The 13,271-nt window shown below is 37.8% G+C and overlaps 1 protein-coding gene across 1 annotated transcript in view; it reads right to left on the reverse strand.

The window, feature by feature from the left end:
- Positions 1 to 1,805: 1,805 nt before the first annotated feature.
- The window catches only part of Ttk (zinc finger and BTB domain-containing protein ttk), a 57,335-nt gene continuing 45,869 nt past the window's right edge, over positions 1,806 to 13,271 (reverse strand). The window contains exons 5-7 of the mRNA XM_076376270.1: positions 8,910 to 9,172; positions 4,940 to 5,215; positions 1,806 to 2,574 (exon numbers count right to left, since the gene is read on the reverse strand). Of these exons, the coding sequence (XP_076232385.1) occupies positions 2,422 to 2,574; positions 4,940 to 5,215; positions 8,910 to 9,172 (692 nt within the window). The 3' untranslated portion in view covers positions 1,806 to 2,421. The remainder of the gene's footprint in view (positions 2,575 to 4,939; positions 5,216 to 8,909; positions 9,173 to 13,271) is intronic.

Consider the following 13,271-nt stretch of genomic DNA (forward strand, 5'->3'; position numbering starts at 1 on the left):
ATCCAAACTTTAATTCTCCTTCCCAGACACGCATTTTCAGTATCAAAAAATTAGCCCAGCTTGAGACGCTCCTCTCCAGAAAAATATAAATCGACGATGAAAAATCGTCTTCCCATCTTTTCTCATAAAATACACTATTCACTCTTATCAACTGGCATCACCAAGCTAAGGTCGAACGGAACAGCAGCCACCTGCCGCCCCAATCGGCGACGAAAAATACCGCCTCTCTTTCTACACGACTATACTTTCGCGTTTCGCTGCGACCGAGATCCACGGAACCTATCGAGATCAAAGGAACGATATCAACCAACGACCACGGCTTTCGACGAGGAGGGCAGCGTGCCCTCCTCCGTCGGCAGGATGCAGCCATGGACGCGCTCCAGGCCTACAGATCGCGCGTGTGAATTGGCAAACACGTATTCGTATCGTGTGCCGTCGCGCGGCTAATTAGGATGCGAAAAAAATATACGTTAGCCGCGCGGACATTACGATTAAGATAGTTTAATCCCCGCCATCCTCGGCTGTCGAAGATCGTCCTGTCGACTTCGTTGCACTCCGCTACGCGCGGACGCGCTTGTATGATAAATTTAAATAGCGATTCCATAAAATGGGTATTCACTGCGGCAACCTCATTCCTTTGTTGATACAGGGCGGTGCAAAATTGAGGGACCAGTGTAGGGTGAAGGACCCAAATACTGACTGAATTTTAATTAAATTTGGAAAGAGATTAAGTAATTTAATTATTATGCCCCTTTTTTAACAGTAGAACTATCAATGCTGTCAATATCATGGATACGATTATATTTTACGTATTTTTTATGTTTTGTAAAGGTTATTCTTTTCTCAGTTAACGTTTAGGAAAAATAAAGGAGCATGTAAATGAATGTTATTTTTGTAATTGTGTGCTTCCTCAAAAGTCTGCAAATTTTAATGCATGGTTGAAGATTTATATATTTTAACCCTGATAGCTGTAGTGTTAAAATTTGAGATTTTTTTATGTGTATATAAACACTATACAGCTTTTATTTTAATTCTTTCCAAATTTTTGAAAAATTGATTTAGTTTGCGGAAACTGGGTCTTTTATCCTGTATGAATTCTTTAAGAGGAATTGAAAACTTACTTGTCTTTTTGTAATTTTCGGCTTTGGAATAGATATCTTGGAAACTTGAGCGAGTGTAAGGGTGACTTCACGTACATGACGTTTGAACAGAAACAGCATGCGCAGATGGAGTGGAGATCCTCTGGGTCTCGCTACCGAAATAAGACTGACCTGAAGGACGTCGCGACAAGCTTTTAAAGGACCTTCTTAAAATTCAAATCAATCATCAAATCCTCAAATGATTTATGACTGAACGAGAACCATTTAATTAATCTTACCCTCTATTTGAGGACAATAATGGCAAAAAAGTTTTTATACTGTCGTAAAAGGTACCTTGGTAACAGTGGCTTATTTTTTCAAGTATCAAGATGCATTTGAATTTTACGTTAGATGGACTGTATATTTATGTTAGTATAGTTACGTTAATATAATTATAAATACAGTAGGACTTCGATTATTTGGAGTGCCACGACATTCAAAGCTGAAGAATCCTTGAATATCTACTTCTATCATCTCTGATGAAGTATAGCTTGATAAACCTACTTTTCGATTGTTGTCAATTATTAATATCTTATCAATTGTTTTACTTCTACGCTCTCACAGATATTCTACAGAAATAAAACAATTCGTAAGTTGTCAACAATGAACGACAAAAGTAATCAACAGAACTAGATTTGTCAAACTATAGTTTTGAATCATGGTTTAAGTCTCAATCGATGTTCTACTGTACTATAATAAATAATTCAGGGTCGATTCAAGGTTCCACCGTACCTTAAATTTAAATCAGCCATCGAATCCTCAAATTGCCAAATATCAATGAATTTTTTCAATTCCTCCAGGACGAAGAATACTACTCGTCCCCTCAATTTGAAATCTCCTGTATAACTAAACTGGGTTGCATTAGATTATCACGGTACGATTCACTGAATCTTTTAACGAACAGGTTTAGCATAGAATATCAATTTTACAGTTAACTTTAAATTAATCCTAGTTTGACCCGACAAAGGCATCGCGCAAGGTAACACTTTCTATTCACACAGAGACTTAAGAAACATTCGAACGTTTTCCACTTCCCTATGAAACGTCGAATCCTCCTCGAATTACTAAAACCTCACGCGATGTATTCAGCAGATTCCCTAAACTCGATTGAATCGCTTGGGTTGCTCGATCGTGGAGCAATTATTTAGTAATTGATTAAAAGTGGAACGGAGGCCGAACGTCGACAGGGATCGTCGTCCCTAGGGCCGAGTCACGAGGAGAGCATCGTACGACGATGATATGGCACCAGATTTCCCTTTGTCCCTTCCGAGAGGGCTTGCTCTTAGCTGTTCATCACGGTGGATCGCCTGGAGTAGCCTCGTCTCGTGACAGTCTCACCCTGAGCCTCGCACTCCCTCTTCACTCGATCGATAATGTCCGCCACCAGCTTCTCTTCTTTCTCCCTCTGCTGCTCCCAGTCTGGCCCTTTCCCGATCTGTGGGGGTACGTTTCACAGGTTCGCCCTTACTCTCTCGACCGTGAATGATCGAATGATCGTGGCTGATAAGCGAGCAAGCAAATGGGAGATTGGCGGAAACCCCCCTTCCACGATCGTTTGAGTCCTTCGTGAGATTATGGGATGTTTTAGTGGGACGTGTACAGTCGACCAAAAAATATCTTACATCTTAAAAATATCTTATCTATAATCTAATTGGGGTTAATATGCTTGGAGGGGGTGATTTAAGATATTTCATGAAAAATGAATTCCTATTTTAAGAATGTTATTCACTCTGTGTGATAAGCAAGTGTTGGCATGGAGAAATAAAAGAAATTATGGTGCAAGGAACTTCATCAACGTATTAGTAAAATTAAGAAAAAATTTATATGATCACAAAGTTTATCCGATTTTATATCTTGCACTCTAGTAAAAACATTAAGGTAAATGTCTCAGTAACTGATCAAGTCCTGATACCTGAATACTGAGGCTAATTTTGTTTAATTTTAAGTTTAGATTCTAATATATATAATAAAGAAATGCAAAATATATAGTATCATAAAATAGTTAAAATAGTAAATTCAGCTACTGGATAATTTAAGTGTCAGGGCGTGTATAAAAATACCTGAAAAGCTTGTTAACGTACTGAAACACTTGACACTTTGAGCATCCGGGTACTAGGACCTTTATTTTACTAAGATTTCATGTATATTTTTATTTCTAGAAATTAAGAATTTGTCTTTCTGCAGCTTCTATATCCACTTATTTGAAAATCCTGGACACAACCCTCAGATATAATTACAAATCTCTCTGCGTCAATCTGAGACATTTAATAACTAACTAATGATCTATAATTGGTTCTATGCGATTTTGATAAGATTTTGTGAACAGTCTTTCTGTGACTAGCTAAATTAGTATTTATATTAAAACACAAGATATTTCTTTGGTCGAGTGTACAGCGATGCTAACAGAAAATTTATCACGTCGGATGAGTTTGAACTAATTATAGGACTACAAAGGATTAACATCTATATCTTTTTCTAACGATCTATCTTATCAATTTTAACAATTTCTGTCTCTAAAACTACAAACTATCGGCCCCTTCAAATAAAACTAAAACTTATCAATAATAACTTCTAACATCTCTACATTACAAAAAAGGTTTCTTTTTTAAACATCATCTTTCTACAATCAGATGGCAAAACCTGATGTCACTCTTTTTCTGAAAAAAATTGAGATACATGCATGCACTTATAGTCTTCCATATGTATCTGAATAAAATCCAGCAGTGTGCACAAAAATGGTACATGTGTATCATGTAGCTCTTTAAAGTATGGTGGGGTCAATAGTGCCCAACTATTTAATACCTAAATATACATGGTGGGATATTTCTTATATCACCTTGAAAAATTAAAATTACTTGAAGCACCCTAATATTCCCTCATAATTAAAATAAACCTCCTTTGTTAAATTTTACAAAAATGAAATGTCCTGTACAACGTGGGCCTTCTTATTTTCTAAAATTCCTGCTTCAAAAAGTTAAAAAATGCAAGGAGGCAATTTATGACACGTAAGTTTACTGTCAAGGATTCAGTTCCAAAAAATTAGTAAATAATTGTTATCTATTTTAATATTTATACTTGAAATTTTATAGCTGGTAGTGAGACATAATTCAAGTGATCAGCTATTACTCCTTTTATATATTTTATTTTAAGAACTAAATTACGATTTAATTAATAATTCGCACTTGTTTCAATAACAAGTTGAAGAAGACACATAGATTTATATGAATAACAAAAAATTATTTGGAAGCGTTAGGAAAACCATGCTTCTTAAGCTGGCTCTACACCAGCTAGATCTAGATCATTAAGGGAAATGTTATACGTGTCCCTTTTCTGTTTTCTAAAAAGTTATTCAGAATGATTCTCTCCCTTGGACACTCACAGACAATGCCACCACAAAGACATCATATTGTGAGCCTCTTAGGACATAATAGAGTCCTTAGAGTCATAATAGAGTCTTTATAGCGGCACAATCTTTGAGTCTCCAAGTGAGAGAACCACCCTACCCAACTTTGTTATACACATAACACATAATATAGACCCAGCTGTACTTTTAAATGATCAGGAACTGGGTCCTTGACGTTATCTATCAGTTTGCCCAACTTTAAACCCTGATTACTGAAAAAATAAAAATTCTCACGACACCTCAGGTCTTGTCACCCGACTACAGACTTGTCCAAGGGAAGAAGGGTTTCTAGTCGCTCACGACAATCGCCAGGGATCAAGCTACACATATAAGCGGGTCACCGCGGCGTCGTAGCGAGTGGCTGAAGCGGTCACATGACATTAGTTGCAAAACTTACATCGGAGGTCTTCCGAGCCTTCTTGTTGGCCGGCTCCTCTCTGTTCTCGTCGTTCTCGTTGTCGGAATGCCGTGAGCTCAGGTGACCGATGTAACCCTTACGGGACTTGAAGTAAGCATTACAGCTGTGGCACTTGAAGAGCGGCGCCGGCTGGGTGACCTGGGTGGAGACGTGGAGTTTGTACTTGTGCCTGTACCAACGGGTCCGTGACGGTAGGACCTCGCCGCACCACTTGCAGACTACGGAACCGTCGTTTTGAATGAGGTATTCCAGCAGCTTGTAAAACAACGTTTATTTGGTTTTTTCTCTCCCTCTCTCACCCATTCTCATTCGTTTTATCCTCGTTTAACCGTCGTTCCCCGCGCTATTCCATATCCCATCGCGCCACACCGATCCTCCCTCACGTCAATTTCGAATTTCTTTTTTTTCCTATTCCCTTTAGCTCTCCGTTTTCCCTCCGATTCGAGGGGCTTACGGACCAGGGCGTTTCGGTTTTTCCTCCAAGTCTCAAGCTCTCTCGAGCTCATCTCCAGGCTCGCTTCTCGTGGCTAGAGGACGCACCGACAGAAAAGGTGTCACCGGAGATAAACGACAGGGGAAATAAGGATGCTCGGTTCAACGAACTACGAGCGAAATGTAAACTGTCGGGCTAATAAGAGCGATACGAAGGGCAAACGCTGTAGATAAGAGACGCGCGTGGAGGATAAGGATTTCTCTGCGACCGTGTCTGGGTGCTTTCCATTCGGAGCGGCATAAGAAATAGCAATGTTGCAGTTTCCAGTTTATTGGCAACCAGTGTCCTGTATTTTACCTAATTTGTCGGGAGAACATGAAACGTGTACTTACATGGGGAGATTAGGTACACAGTCGCAAACAGAACGATGGAAGGTTTGCTTTTCACTCACGAACACGTGGTTGTAATTACGCTAATTTTCTTATGCGTTTGTTAACCCTTTGATTGCTGATGGCGCCTGTGGGCGTCTTTGAGATCATTGCAGACTGTGCGTTGGAGTTTTATCAAGTAATCGATGAAAATGAAAGGTTTCCATACAAGGGAAAGAATACTTGAAATGTTGCTCTCAAGGGGTTGGACAAGCAGTACAAATGTATTTTGTTCGTGTGTGGAACTGTGCCTATCACGAACGCTTACACACGTGTTTTTTTCTTATGTATTAAGCTGTACGAATGGTGTACAGTTTGTGAAATAAAGTTTACTAATTGTAGCTAGAAATTGGACTAGTAAATTCACACCAATGATAATCTTCCTCTAAAACATTAAAAACGAACTTTTTTATAGACTATAAACACACTCTTACGGATGACGACACATAATTTTCTTGACACTTCTTGATAAATATTAGCAAGGTTTCATTTTGGGAGTAAAAATATTTTTCCTTATTGACTAAAATATTTGTAATTCAATAAGGAAAACGCTTTTAAATAAAGTTGTTCAATTTTTAATTTCTCATGAATCTATAAATTTCATGCAATGTAATAAAAGTTCAGTAGCATTTAATTTATTCAAATTAAGTATAATTTCATTGAGTCAATGTGAAATCTGATTAAAGCACTGTTTGTTTTTTACAAAAACATTTCACTCATTAACTCAAATATTAGGTTCTCTACTGGTCAACTAATTCAATAGATATTTATTATTTAACTGAAACGTTGTTCACTGCAACTTAATAAAAGGTAACTATTTCATTAAATATTATCACTGTTAATTAACACGATAAAACGTTGTACTAGTAACTGAGATGAATAATTTAAGGTTTAACAATTACAGTCAAACTGGAGGCTCTATGAATGAGGTGTCACAGTTGGTGCTGGTTTGAGACTTGGAACGTCAGCTTTGTCCTTTTGAGAAAGGAAAGTAGAAATCTTGAAAAGATAAACAAAATAAAGAATACTATTTAAGAAACTTACTTCTGATTCCTTAATGTTTGAGTATACTGAAGATAAGTGCTTTCCCCACTTCCTTAAAATCATTTCGATGCGTGTTACGAAAAGTAGCGATCTTGACTATCCAAGACAAAGAACATGTTTCATCTCTTTTTACGAATAGTAACATGTTTCGACAGGAGAAGTAAATTGTTGACTGTTTCATTTGTTAGCATTATCACAGAGCATGCTTTTTTCGTATAAATGTGCTCTTCTTTGCGAAAAAAAAACGAATGGTGATATTTTGAATCAGACTCGAAGACAAATGTTTTCTCTTTCGTAAGTCAAATGAGACGTGCCACTTTTCGTAAAGCACATCTGTTTAATCTTATGCATCGGTACTGTGCTGCAGTCATTGTGTAAATATATTACTCACGATCAGTCAGATTAGATATCATTTAAAGTACTTCCTTGTATTAAAACAACAGTGAAATGTCCTCTCTGACCGTACGAAAGAAAACGCTAGGTTCTCACACACTAATACATACATTAACTTTCATGCAAAGTAGTTTTCTATTATCACAGTAGTTATGACTCATAAAATACAGATGAAAAATCGTGTGCAATGATGCATAGAGGAATATCATCTAATCTACTGGCTCTCAGACTTTCTCCCTTGGTTCTCCCCTTTGTGGCTATTGAAAACTTCTCTGCTTATTGCACCCTATAACTCATTGTCAGATCTGTTCCCCTTAATTCCACTTGTATTATAAAGTGGGTTACGTTACTAATTAGATAGCTTGCTTGCCTTTTCAATACTATTTTACAAGTGATTCATGACTCGAGTATTACCCTTTCAATACCTTCCTATGGCTTCCTATGGTGACATAGCACCCCCATGGGGAAGGGTTTGAAAATCAGGAAGTCAGAATCGGACCCCTAGCTGAATAGTAAGGTGGCACGTGTCAACAAAGTTACTCCCCAGGTAATTCAACCCCTTTGTTATTGACACCTTTAATATACCAAAGCGGGGTTAATTGGAGACCCTAAGCCACTGCTCCAACACGAGCAAGTTTAAATCTCCAAAGCGTTAAATTTTCAAGTTGTCGAATCCTCGAAGTTCTTACATTCATTTACTCCAGTTCCTGAAGCTCTGTCCTTGAGTTCTGAGTGACCTCTTAATGCCACTTTAATGACCTTTACCTTAAGTATCTTCCCCATTTATCAGAAACACTAACAAGGCTAATAGCATTATCATTAACAAACTTTCTCAAAAGAACTTAACTTAGCCTAGAGATGCCGATCTTAAATCGATTTTTTGAATCGACCTTTTGCGAGTCAATTTGATCATGAATCAATCTTCCCACCATAAAATCAAATCGATTTTTTTCAAAAAACACAACTTTCTCTTTTTACTTCAAAAATCTTTTTTAACAGTTCTTGCTTTTACATCAAATCACATATAAAAAATTCGTTTTACGTATAAATGAAGTTAGCTGTACCAATTGATATGATTTCGATTTGTTTTCCAAAATTTAATTTTTTAAACAATATTATTTCGTCTAGTAAATAATTTTGTTTAATATTCACAATTAATTCTTTGCAACTCTCGAAAAACGTACTTTCTTAAGTTGTGTCTTCGCAGACTTTATTTACCTATAAACTTTTTTATCGAAATTGAAAATCGAGTTTTCGTGGTCGACATTTTATCAAATCGATTTTCTAACTTCCGATCCGTATCGATTTGGAGGATCGATTTCTTCGACAAGACTCGGCATCCCTAACCGATTGTTAGCCAGTCCCCAGCAGCACCAACCATAATCCCCCTAAATACAACAAGAAAACAATTCCACTATCAATTCTCTACTAAATTCCCTAATGCCCTCGGGTACACGAGACTCGAATGGAAAGCACCCTATCAAATCCGCGGCGGTACGGGCTTTCGAAGCGGCCTCCTCGTGGTCAGTCCGTTTCTGTTGGTGCAGTCCCCGCGAGGACGCTTCTTCCTCGTGTTCGTCCTCCGAACGAAGCCAGGCACAGGTGGCGCACTGCCTGCCGAACCAGCGTCAAAAGCAGCAGACCAACCAACCTGTTTCCTGACCTCCGGCTCGGCCTCCCCCGACTCCGTCTTGGGCAGCAACAGATCCCCCCGATCCTCCTCCCTGTCCGTGAGGAAGTGCATCCCGCCGACGACCCTCTCAGACTTTATGAACGTGCTCCCGTTGTTGCCCTCGCTGAAGCTGTCCTCGCCGCTACGCGTCGCCGCGGGCGTCGACATAGGCGGAGGCGACGACGAGGACGACGACGTGCAGATCTCGAACGTGATGTCTGTTGGTAGGCTTGGCAGCTGGTCTGGGGTGGACATGGAAATAGAAGAGGCATAGGGTTATTAGTTTCGAGTTCAGACGTTAGTTGGAGAGATCTTGGAGGGATGAATTTGAGGATTTTGGACTTTCGGGGGGAAATTGTGGAATGATGTGCACTGTCTTGCATAAGTATTTTGATGCCCACGTTATTGAAATATGTAAAATGCACTAAGTAGAATTCTGTAATCACTGCGGTCCGAAATTCAACTAAAACTGTTAATATTGCTGAAGATGTACATACCATGCTCCATAGTGTACAGTATTCAGCAGTTTTAAGAGTCTCAGCTAATTTCAGACTCCAGTCCATATAATTTTGGCTACAAATCTCAGTTCAGACGACTATATAAGGTTTGCAAATACTGATGAGAATAACGCTTAATATTAGTCAGTATAAATAAATGTAGATATTTCATTCCCAATAATGTAAAAGTGACCAAATTCTTATGCACGGTAGTGTATTTAAAGGATTGATCTCAGGGTAGGGGATTAAGATTTTATGAGATCCAGGGTTAAACAAACTGGGAAAGTTAATACTATACTAAAATATTTCCTACTTTTTGAGAGGATAAATTTTATAAAAGATAACTACTTTCGATCCTTGGCTTGGTCCAAAGTAGACTCCAAAGCTTCGCAGTAAATGTGGCTACTGAAGAAAACCATTAATAACTCGGAAATAATTTTTTTCTTAAATATTTGCTGAAATTTATTTTAATAGATATGTGAAAATCCTTAAAAGGTTCCTTAAAGGATGAGAACCGCGGCTATGGCCTCTCTCAGTATTGCCAGATGACGGGACAAAATGTCTTTCAGTGACGTCATAGAGTAAAGAAGTGGGAATACCGCATGGTATTTGACTGTATTGCTTGTGGTACCCTTACTTCTTTACTCTATGACGTCATTGACAGACATTTTGTCCTGCCATCTGGCAATATTCCTAGTCTAAGCTTGATTAATCTAATCATATAACATTGAGTCCCAATTTTCTTACTTGGCCTCGAGCGCCTTCACTTTTATTATGTTCTCATAGTTTATTATGGATAACTAGTAGAAGTAGGAATCCTTTGATTCTGTTATTGACGCTTGTAGGCGGTTTAGCCAAAGAGTACACTGTATAAAACGAAAGCTGGAAAATTTGAATGCTTACTCTTGCTAGCATTAAGGAAATTATATGAAAATTTTTGAGTAATTCCAACTTGGTGTGGATTTCCACACACAGCACGTGGTAGTACTTCAACTGCTGCGTTCGAAGAGTTATTTATACTCTAATCGCTCAATCTTATACGAAAATTCCTATTAAATCATGTCAAAAAATTGGGTCATTCCAAATGAGGAATCGCCACAGTTAAGATGCAGGAATTTTATTTTACCCAAAATGCGAGAAGTACGGTTTACTTCCAGCGTCGAAGCCTGGCGGACACGTGGCCGCCGATACTTTTATATCGAAAGAGGGCGACTGCCATGGAAAGAATCTTCGATGTATGTTTCTTTGTCTTGCTTTAATGAAGGTTGCGGTAATCGATACAAGAAATAAACGGTCGGATAGACTATTGCAATGTATATCACAAAGAGTTACAAAGAAACTACAATTAGGTAAAAACAAATAAAAATAATAATAGTTATTTAATTCTTATCGCTCTTATCGCCACCAGACACCAATGATATAGATAGGTAAACACGTGCGTACAAATGTACAGCCGACGACCGACGATAACACGTGCAAACCGTGCAACTTTAGCTTTCCTGTTACTGTTCCCGTTAGACGCATCAAATTTTTCTCCTCTTAAACTTCCATCTTCGATTAGGATGGACGTATGATATAACATAATATAGTATTTATATATATAGTATATATATAACACATTTTCTGTCAACCGCAACGTTTACATGTATCGCTTAATACGTCCTCTCGCAATTCTTTTCCCTATTGCAAATCATAAGATTACCATCGAACGTCTGTGTACTCCTGCAAAGACTACTCGTCCACTTTTCTATGATATATTTAATATATAGGATAACCTAAAAAGAGGAACTATTTAAGAGTGCACTTACTTTTAGTGGATAAGCAAAAATCGACAAGTGGCAATAAATTAAATTTTTTTAAGAATAACGACAGTAACTACTTTGACGTAAAATACAGATTTACGTGGAAAATTGAATGTAGAATAAGAATCTGACTGAAAATAAACATTTATATAAATTTTAACCCATCTCTTCTGAAATACATTTACGACTGTATCTTAATTCTAAATTCTGTGTATATTTTAATTAATATTATGTAGCCTTAAATTGTTCAACTCTTTCTTCAGATTATCCTATATATGTATATAAAAATATGCCCCGGATAACTGACAGTTTATAAGTTTTATCAACTACTTCATAACCAAGGAACTAAATAAATTTTTTATTGCTTTCCTACGTTTAAGTATCCACTAATGAAGATACCTGCATTTTATCGTTTATCAAAGAAAATTATGCCAAATACAATTCAAATTCGTTTAAAAAATTAAAAATTTCATCTGAAATATATGGATGTTGGAGCATCCTCCCTTTCTAAGTAAATAAAGAATAGTAAAAATTCTTCCAAGTGTCTTTTGTCCTGGAAAATTTGTATCAGTTATCCGGGGAGAACTCGTATCAGTTATCCGGGGCAGTTTCACGTACCGCTTTTTTCTCCTATCGAAACAAAGTGCTGTGCAACGTACCATCCGCGAATGGTTCGTTCGGTGCAAATAAAGTGTGCTAGTATAAAAGTAGGTGACGCGGCGAATTTGCTAAGCTCCCTTGCGCTATCTCTCGCTTGAAGCGTTAAAAAAATGTGTAAGTAAAGAATAATGCAGGTAGACATAAGAGACTTTTATTCGAGGGACGCCCTTCTGCATTTTCGCCTTTTCTTCGAGGTCAGCCGAGGTCACGCGGAACCAACAACGACATTTGCAGAAATATTCGCGCTTACCGACGTTCTGGCAATAAACGAGACGCGCGAGGGAAGATCGTCTCGTTTCTCGGTCGTGAATGATTCCCAAGCACACTGTCACCGCCACTAACACGAATAAAATTTGCAGGTTTTAACTATCAAGTAATATTATATAAATAAATCTATTCGCCAGAACAGCGTGATATAGCGTATATCTTTGCGTTCCATCATCAACGAATAAAAGTGGAAACATAGAAGGCGCCGCCGCAATCGTGTAAGTTATTAGCATTGTTTAACGCTCAAATAAAATATCTGCATTATGTAATATATATATAAATATATATAATAACCGTGTGTTTTGTATTCGTCTCTGGCTATCGTTTGTCACGTTCTCTTATCGTAGTATCCTCCATTGAAAAGCCTAACGCACCTTACCGCGCTAACTAATTACCCGATGTTATAGTTACAATTAAAAATAAAATAAACGATATTTGACGATGACAATAGTAATAATATAATATAGTGTAATAATCATAATAATAATAGAACTATTACAATAGTGGTATGAAACTAAAACGTAAGAAGATAGTCACAATGCATGGAAAGTGAAAAAAAAAAGAGTAACCCCACCGTTCTTTCGAATTGCTTTTGCATACGTCGCAGAATCAAGAAATATTCTTTTCAAACAAAAATCGTCAGAACCTCGAGTGACGTAACTGTCTTTTCCAATTGATAATTTTGACAAATCAAAATTGCATACCATGCCCATTCTCTCGTATCGATCGATGAACGTATAGATCGGGCCTATTCAGCTGATTGACTTCAACTTCTTGCGGCTCCCAGAGCCGTGCAAGAGTTGATGACGTAACAGAGGTAGCGATGCGCGCGCAGGCTGATACTGTGGGACCTAAAGGTCTCTACGAACTCTCGAATTGGTCCACCATGGTTCTGCGTCCCCAAAAGAGTGACACCCGAAGCCACGAGCTGAACAGGCCTGGTATACGTCGTAAAATTGCATTTTTCATACACGATCGATAACCTGTATATTTTTTTACACCCGTAATATCAAAGTACAATTTTCATTTTTCACGTAACAACGATTAGACGTAAAAAAAAGAGGATTACTATGCTTCCCTTTTTTTCCCTTGAATTAATATACATTTTTTTATTC

This window comes from Calliopsis andreniformis, chromosome 4, assembly GCF_051401765.1.
Source record: "Calliopsis andreniformis isolate RMS-2024a chromosome 4, iyCalAndr_principal, whole genome shotgun sequence".
Classification (NCBI taxonomy): domain Eukaryota; kingdom Metazoa; phylum Arthropoda; class Insecta; order Hymenoptera; family Andrenidae; genus Calliopsis; species Calliopsis andreniformis.